At 59.7% G+C, this 8,494-nt stretch overlaps 2 protein-coding genes across 2 annotated transcripts; one reads left to right on the forward strand and one right to left on the reverse strand.

Moving 5' to 3' along the window:
• Positions 1-68: 68 nt before the first annotated feature.
• On the forward strand, positions 69-3,781 carry A1Q1_07208 (microtubule motor; the record flags this gene model as incomplete). Its single annotated transcript, XM_014327444.1, has 5 exons — positions 69-570; positions 634-2,042; positions 2,088-2,904; positions 2,944-3,095; positions 3,137-3,781. The coding sequence occupies 5 exons, from the start codon at positions 69-71 to the stop codon at positions 3,779-3,781; spliced, it is 3,525 nt and encodes a 1,174-aa protein (XP_014182919.1).
• Positions 3,782-4,145: 364 nt separating this feature from the next.
• A1Q1_07209 (uncharacterized protein) lies at positions 4,146-5,384 on the reverse strand (the record flags this gene model as incomplete). Its single annotated transcript, XM_014327445.1, has 4 exons — positions 4,146-4,369; positions 4,424-4,740; positions 4,909-5,284; positions 5,366-5,384. The coding sequence occupies 4 exons, from the start codon at positions 5,382-5,384 to the stop codon at positions 4,146-4,148; spliced, it is 936 nt and encodes a 311-aa protein (XP_014182920.1).
• Positions 5,385-8,494: the final 3,110 nt, after the last annotated feature.

An 8,494-nucleotide genomic window follows, 5' to 3' on the forward strand; every position in this document is an offset into this window, starting at 1 on the left:
ATTGACTTCTTTCCCAGACACAAACAACCACCCCCCATCCACCCCCCCCCCCGCGAGAACTACTCACCATGTCGCGCCGACAACCTATAGGGCGCACAGCCAGCCGACCAGCATCCTTAGCCTCTGGATCCCGCATCGCACGAACACAGTCATCCATGATGCCGCCTGGAACGCCTAGGAGAGCGACCACGACGGGGCTGAGTGCCGGACCGAACGCTGTCAAGCTCAGCTCCGAGGTCAGCGAGACAAACATCCACGTCGTCGTCAGATGTAGAGGGCGGTCACAGAAGGAGATTGATGAGGCGACACCTGTCATCACCACCACGGGCGGACCACTCAGCAAGAACATCACCGTCGAGACGACACCCGTCGCAGCCGCGGCTGCCGCTTCCACCTTCACCACAGCTAGCAGCTACAACAACGGCAGCGGAAACACCAAGACGTATCCCTTTGACAAGGTCTTTGGACCTGAAGCCGACCAGACAATGATCTTCAAAGAGGTCGCGGAGAACATGCTTGATGAGGTGCTCGCCGGCTACAACTGCACCATGTTCGCCTATGGTCAGACGGGTACGGGCAAGACGTAAGTCGAGAGAGTACCTGTGGAGCTAACAGCTAGGTATACGATGGCAGGTGACGTTGATCCGACACCCCTGATGGAGCCGTCCACTGAGGCAGGCATCATCCCGCGAGTGCTGCACCGGCTGTTCGCACTCCTCGATGCACCGGAGAACCCGGAGTACGCGGTCCGCGCATCCTACGTCGAGCTGTACAACGAGGAGCTCCGCGACCTCCTCGCGCCCGAGTACAAGGATTATACGGGCGGGTCCCAGATCAGGATCTTTGACGATCCTGCCAACAAGAAGGGTGTCATGATCCAAGGTCTCGAGGAAGCCGCCGTGCTCGATGTCAAGGGCGGCCTGGCGCTGCTGAACAAGGGCACCCAGCGAAGACAGACGGCCGAAACCAAAATGAACTCGGTGTCGTCGCGATCCCACTCCATCTTCACCCTCACCGTTCAGGTCAAGGAAACTTCGGCTGACAAGGGCGAGGATCTCATCCGTATCGGCAAGTTCAACCTCGTTGACTTGGCTGGATCCGAGGCCATTGGCCGCTCCGGGGCTGAGAACAAGCGCGCTCGCGAAGCCGGCATGATCAACCAGTCTCTTCTGACGCTCGGCCGTGTCATCTCCGCCCTCGTTGACAAGAGCCACCACGTGCCGTACCGAGAGTCAAAGCTCACGCGACTGCTGCAGGACTCGCTCGGCGGAAAAACAAAGACGTGCATCATCGCAACCGTCTCGCCTACGCGGTCCAACATGGAGGAGACACTCTCGACGCTCGACTACGCCCTGCGCGCCAAATCGATCAAGAACCGCCCTGAGGTTAACTCGCAAATGACGAAAGCCGGTCTGCTGAAGGAGTACCTGACCGAGATTGAGCGCCTCAAGGCCGATCTGTTCGCAACGCGCGAGAAGAACGGCATCTGGATGGATCCTGACAACTACAAGGAGCTGCAGCAAAGCCAACAGCGCCAGAAGAGCGACTATGACGAGGCGCGCCAGCGCGTCACTGCCATTGAAGTCGAGCTCAAGACTCGAAAGGCCGAGTTTGAGAGGCTCACCGACCGCTTCGTCAAGACCGATTCGGAGCTCAAGGTTGCGCGCGATGCCGAGCAGCAGCTGAATGGTTTGCTCGAGAAGGCCAAGGTCGATGTCGACAAGGCCATAAACGACCTCGCCCAAGAGCGCGTTGTCAGCGAAGCGTACCAGCGCGGAGAGGAGAGGCTGAACGCTGTTGCTGGCGAGCTCCGCTCCGTCGCAGTGGATAGCGTTCACGACGTTGACGGCCTCCACGACAAGGTAGAGCGCATGGCGTCCGTCCTCGACGGTAACTCGGAGACGTCGTCTCGCTTCGGCACGGACATGCGTTCCCTGTTCCACGTACTGCAGAGCGACTTGTCCCAACTGCACTCGGTTCAGACCGAGTTTGGCAACACCATTCGGAGTGACATGAAGAACTACGCCCAACGAGGGCAGCAGGTGAGTTGAGACGTCCACGTAATTGACTGACATCAGGAATCTGAGCGACACCTCGCGGACCTCGACTCTTCCTTCAAGTCTTTCGAGCAGCTTGTATCAACGCTCCAGGGCAGCACCGAGGAAGGTGCCGCACAGGCTACCGACCGCGCCGCCGCCATCCTCGCCGTTAAAGCCGAGGTGCTGTCCGCCGTCCGCGCGCAGGCTGAGGCTGAGACTGAGCGCTTCACGAAGATGGGCGAGGAGCTCTTGATGCAGCAGCAGAAGCACCTCTCCTCTGTCAGCAACGTAATCAACTCCACCGCCGACGTCGTCGAGGCGGTCCTCTCCGCTGCGCGCACGCTGAAAACAGCGCAGAATGAGACGCTTCAAGCCGCAAAGCAGCAGTCCAACTCTGCCGCCGAGGCCGAGATTGCGCGTTTGCGCCAGCAGAACCAGCAACTCACGCAGCTCCTCATCGACAAGGACGCGGAGACGGCCAAGCTACGCGAGAACTTGATTGCAGGCGTGACCGACCTCATCACGGGCGCCACAGATGCGCAGAACACGAGCCTGCGCTCCGCAATCGGCAAGATCCAGGCTGGCAACGACGCGGGTCTCCGCGAGGTGCAGGCGTTCAAGGTGTCGCAGTCCGCAGCCATTGACAAGGGCGCGGCGTCAATGGAGACGTTCTCTCGCCAAATTGCCACGCAGAAGGACGCTTTCCAGGGCCAGCGCGACAACGGCCAGCGCGCCATCGCCGACGCCGAGCGCGGTCTTCAGGCCAGTCTCGAAGAGTATGCGTCCGAGGCGAGTGAGCAGGCGCGCATTCACGTCGAGAGCATTGAGGACTACTGCGGCCTCATCACGGAGCAGGCTGAAGGAAGTGAGTGACATGGTCGAGGCACGAAAACTGACAGGACAGTCGAGACGAGTGTGACCGAGAAGGCACAGGAGCAGGCCGACACCATTGCCTCCCTTCAGTCGAACGGCCAGGCAAGCTTCCAGCTGTCGAGCAGCCGAGTTCGCGCGGGCGCGGACGACATTGCCACGCTCACTTCGACTCTACTCGATTCAGTAAGTTCACCGCACTCTCTACCTTCCACACTAACGTGCAGCACGCCACTTCGTCCGAAGCCTCAGCCCAAGCTCACAGCTCGGCGAAGCGCAAGATCGACGAGATCACCGACGCCACCGACGCATTCCTGTCCAATCTGCGCCAGGACGAGCCGACTGGCTCGACGCCGCGCAAGAAGCAGTGGGCGATTCCGAGCTGGGAGCGGACCGGTCCGCGCGAGATGCTCCTGCGCGGCTTCCGCAGCGCGCCACCGGTCATAGCGTCGCCGTTGAAGCGTTCCTTCTCCGGCGACGATGACGCGGACGTCTCGCACACCAGCGCCGTTAGTGTTGGCTCTGCTGTCTCCGCTGCCTCTGGAACATCCGCTATCTCTGCTGCATCAGGACGCTCGGCTCAGTCCTCAGGCAGCCGCCCCCGGTCTCCCGCTGACCCGCCCGCGCCGCCTCGTGAGCTGAAGGAGTCGAAGGTATCGAGGCCGGAGCTGCGGCCGGCAGCCTCCCTGCCCCCGTTATCGCGCACGGCTAGCAGCTCGAGCACGGCCGTCGAGGACAGGGGACCCCTCGTCAATTCGATGAACGGCAAGCGCCCCAAGAACAAGCGGATAGACAGCACCAGCAGCGATATCCCGAGAGTCAACGTGCTCGGAGAGGGTGGCAACATTCCCCGCAAGCAGCGGCTGCGCTAGAAGAGCAGGCGACTGAGCTAGACCTGTGTTCGTGAAACCGTGTATCAGAGGAGTGTGAGAGTGTACGCTAGTGAGGGCGTGTACGAGAGGAGCAAAAGAGGAGAACAGACATTCAGTCATTCATTAAATGCTTTAGACAATTCGTGCTGAAGGAGAGAGGAGATGATTAGGACTCTTTGTATCAGTGTACAACTGTAACCTGTCTGCTTGCGGCCTGTGCCGGTAGAAGACTTGCATGCAACATTCTTGGACATTGTTACTGCTCCAGGCGATCGACGAAAGCAAGGAACAACCGTTGGACCCCTGGGGTAGAACGTAGAGAATGTACGTATGGAGAGGTCGTATTGGCGATCACGACGCCCATTCAGAATGTCCCGGGAGCTACAAGCGCGACCATGGCACCCTCAAGCCTCCAAACGGCCCGAGAACGTGCCGGACGCCACTGACTCGCGGAAGGACGAACCGGAGTAGCAGAGGTGTCACCGAAGAGTGACAGCCTGACGCGGACGCCCGCCAGCACACGCGCTCGCAGAGAGTTCAAGACATAGGTGCCGGGGCCGGGGCGCGCTTCGGGAGTTACCACGCTGACTCAAGAGTCGAAAAGGCAGCCAGTCAGTGCGCGCGACCCACGAGCATACGAACCTAGAATGCAAACCTCCCGGGTGTCCACTTCAGAGTCTGGACCACACCTACACCTCCTCTCTGCAATACCTACCACCCCAGGGCTAGCAGCTGATAGAAGTACGCGCTTCATGCGCAAATCCCCCGAGGCTGTCACTGCAATCACTGCACGCTGTGCGCTGATCCAGACGGGTGGCGCGTCTTCCGGAAGAGGCATGAGGCAGGCCTGAAGGGTCCGGAACCCGGAACGGATACGGCTTGCGCGGGAAGCATGGACCCGGCTTAAGCTTTCGCTGGGATTGTGCTGTTTCTCCTCTCTAGCCTCTCTTCTCGCGAATCTGCATGGGATCATGGGCAGCTCTTATGTTGCCGCCCCATTGATCCGGATCGACACATGCACGCACGCTTGGAGCTGTTGAGGTCAGAGGCACCCGGTCGAGAAGTCGACCCCCTTGTTCCCCTCGCGCTCCACTGTTGACTTTTGTGGTACGAGCTGACTCACGTACGTCGTCTTCAGCGTGTACCAGCTGCACATGGGGCCCTCGTTCCTCGAGTCTTCTCCTGTCTTCTCCTTCCGTGTCGCACTGTACTCGCGTCCATCCTTGTGTCTGAATTGCGCGTCTTCCGGGCCAGAATGATCCTGGAAAGCACCCGCATCGGCGCCCGGAATGACGAATGTCGAGTTGAGGACCGCAGAGCGCAGATCGCGCCTCGGTACGCCTGGATCCAGGACTTGCCTAGCCGTAGCGCGCCTTGCACTCCCGGGAGAATACACAGAACAGTTCCAGAGAGCGACGTACGCGTCTCCACCAGAATGCAAGAGCACCGAGACGACCTCGGTACCTTTATGACCAGGCTCTTTCTCCCTTAGCCCAATTGTGTCTCACGACTAGTCAAATGTAACGCTCCGGGTCTTTGCTCTTTGAGAAGTCACTCGCGCATGCTCAAGATTTGCGCGCATACCTGAATCTGGTCCATGCATTGGGTCATTTTGGACGGGCTCGGACGGGCGAGCATCACCTCACCCTTTCTCATCCTTTTGCCTTCCCTCAGCTTCCCTTGAGAGTGAGAACTTCTGGACCGTCAACACAATTGCGTCGACCATGCACATGCACGCGCGTGCTTGTGTGGCGCTCGTACCTCTCTCTGTCTCAGAGCTCCGCGGCGTCGTGGTCTCGTCCTCGATCCTCGACGTATTCTCTGTCTTGACTGAACACCCGTCGCACCGTACAGTGCCTCCGTGATCGTTTGTACCTGCATACCGAGCACATCATAGTAGACGGACCCAAATGCATATCTGCGAGTAGGCTTGGTATGCGAAGACTTTCCACTGAGTCTATTCCTGTCTGGTTCTGTGTGCCTGGGTTTGAGCTTCGCGATTACGTTCCCGGCACCGGGCACGACGAGTGAGCCTTGTTTGTTTGCGCACGTTACATCTGCACTGTAGGGGAGGATGATGAGCGAGTGAGGATGTTGCTGACCGCCTTCGCCGAGCGAGCAGCGCTCCGACGATCGCTAGCTAGGGTTGTTCTGCGCTCTGTGATGCCATTGAGAACCTCGGTATGCGACGTGAGGACCTTCTCGTCGATCGAACTCTATCACCACGAGCAGAGCCAAGTTGTGCCACACGCTGGCAGCTGAAAACTTTGGTTTATCTGGGATATTCCCACTACAATAAGAGCGAGGACTGGAGGTGGTTGTATGATATCGCTGGTATGCTTGTTCAGGTTTGAGCCTTGGAGCTTGGTATCGAGGGTGCTTGCTGCCCCATTCATTACAGAGTAAGAAACACGTAAGAGGCTCCAGCCTCTGAGGACTCTGAATGCCGGTCTAAGATCGTCGGGGGTCTGTGCATGGGTGTTGAGCTGCGCCTGACCGTCCTCCGCCCACTACAGCCCACTGCACCCTCGTATGAAGCGGCGCCCACAGCCACCCCGCAGCCGGCGGACCGCACAGAATCCAGCTGTGTTCTGCAGCGCGCTTCGATCCAAGAAAAGAATGCAAGGAGCGATGTTTACTGTCAGAACCTGTGCCCCCAGTGCACGGCCTGGCACAGGGTGAGGTAAGCCACCCCCAGGCCGCTGAGGGTCGCTGATGCGCTGAAAGTCACCTTTGGCGCCTTTCCCCCCCTTGGCGGTCTGGGACATGCACCCCAGCATGCCGTGTGGCGTCCTGTTTGGCCGGCGATGCAATGGACAGGACGAATTCAGTGGTGCCTGTAACAAAGTCTGAGCAAAGGTCCAGCCTGCTCTCAGATGCTCGCCTGGTGCAGCTACTAGCCCAGCGGAGCGCTCAGGACGTGCAAGACTCGGAACTGAAGCTTATTCTCTAGCACACCCTCGCCCTAGAATAGCGCGCGGTGCACTGTAGCCGAGACGCGTCCGTGGTCGAGGCTGTCGTAAGTCTGAGCCTACCCCTACGTTATCCGCATGTTAAACATTGGACCCTTTCAGCTCTCGTAATTCATCGCCTGGCACGCTGGCCTCGTCCTGCTTAAACACCCCAGAAGAGCCCTCAACCAGGTACCCTTGCGGGACCTCGACCTGCAGGGTCGGCCACCAGATGCCCTTCACCCTCTATCTCAGTGTCTTTCGTCGCTCGCTTTTGCATGGATGCCCGCTGTGGGACCTTCTCGCGGACAGCACGCGTGCTGTAACACACCCCAGGCCCGCGACCCCTTGGTGAGAGAGAAACAGACTCTGGACCTGGCACCTCACTTCCTCTCCTCCTCTGTTGGTCGAACCCAGTGCGCTGTGCGCTTTGCAGTTGATTCCAACTTCGTTCTCCTCTCCATCATTATCCTCCTCATCACGTCGGCGACGTGATAATCTCGTCTCTTCTTGCTCGTCGTCACTCGTTTACCACCTTTACTTTCTCTGTTTCTTCGACGTCCGGATTCGACATCCCCACCGTCTGTGGGTCACTCGAAGGAAGGACAGCGAGTCTGGTCGAACTCCTTTTCTTCTTTCGACCCCGCATAATCCGACAAACCAAACGTACCGACACGACCTCGTCGACCTTCACCGACACCTTTCGCGCCCTTTCGACCTATACTGACTGACCCCTTCCCCTTCGACCCCTCGACAACCTCTCCCGACCCGACACTCTACCACCAAAAACATGGCTTTCGCTCTCGACCACTTCCCTCACCTCCGATTAGCCCGCGCCGGCTTTCCCCATATCCTCCATGAAGAGCCGCGAGGCATCATTGGCAACATCCTCGGTGTTGGCAAGGACAGGGCGCAGGATTCAAGCATTACCCCCGAGTCCGCCGTCAACGGAGGAGACGGCTACTGCCACTGTAACAATGATGCGGAGTGCGAGTCAATGTCGTCTGTGCTGAACTCGCCCCCAATCCGGTGTTCTGCGACTGCCGGAGGGGACGCGTCTCCGCCAGCGGCCTCTTCGACTGGCGGCGCTTGGGCTGGTGGCAGTGCTGATGGCAACGGCGCGGCCGGTAGTGCCGGCGCAGGCGACACGCAGGCCTATGCGTCTGCGGGTCCGGACGGCGCCGTCGCCAAGGCGGGTGCGGGTCCTGTGGCGGCCGAAGCCTCCGCCGGCTCGCCTTCACCGACATCCTCGGCTGGTCCAAACTGCCCGACACATAGCAAGCGCTGTTGCACGTTCCCTGTTCTCGGACATGGACTCTACGAAGTCTTCCGCGGTAACCCGATCACGGACGGCCTCGAGGGCATCCAGGAGAGCTTCCACGAGTTCATCGGAAACTGTGTTTACTGCCCGAAGGAGTGTGGCGGCGCCGGAGGTGGCCCCGCTCCTCAGGCAACGATTTCCAACTCACCTAGTCCGAGCCCCACCAGCACGGAGGAGACCTCGTCTTATACCCCTCCTCCTAGTACGGAGGAGACTTCTACGTATACCCCGACGTCGTCGAGTACCGTCGAGCCGTCGCCGGAACCGTCACCGGAGCCGAGCTCAAGCTCGCCTTCGCCGTCGCCTGAGCCGACTTCGACTTCGACTGAGCCGCCGCCTCCGCCTCCGGAGCCCTCGACTACCTCGACTTCGTCCACTCCTCCCCCTCCCCCTCCTGAGCCGAGCACGACTTCGACGTCGCCCTCGCCTCCTCCTCCCCCT

Source organism: Trichosporon asahii (assembly GCF_000293215.1).
Source record: "Trichosporon asahii var. asahii CBS 2479 unplaced genomic scaffold scaffold00009, whole genome shotgun sequence".
Lineage (NCBI taxonomy): Eukaryota > Fungi > Basidiomycota > Tremellomycetes > Trichosporonales > Trichosporonaceae > Trichosporon > Trichosporon asahii.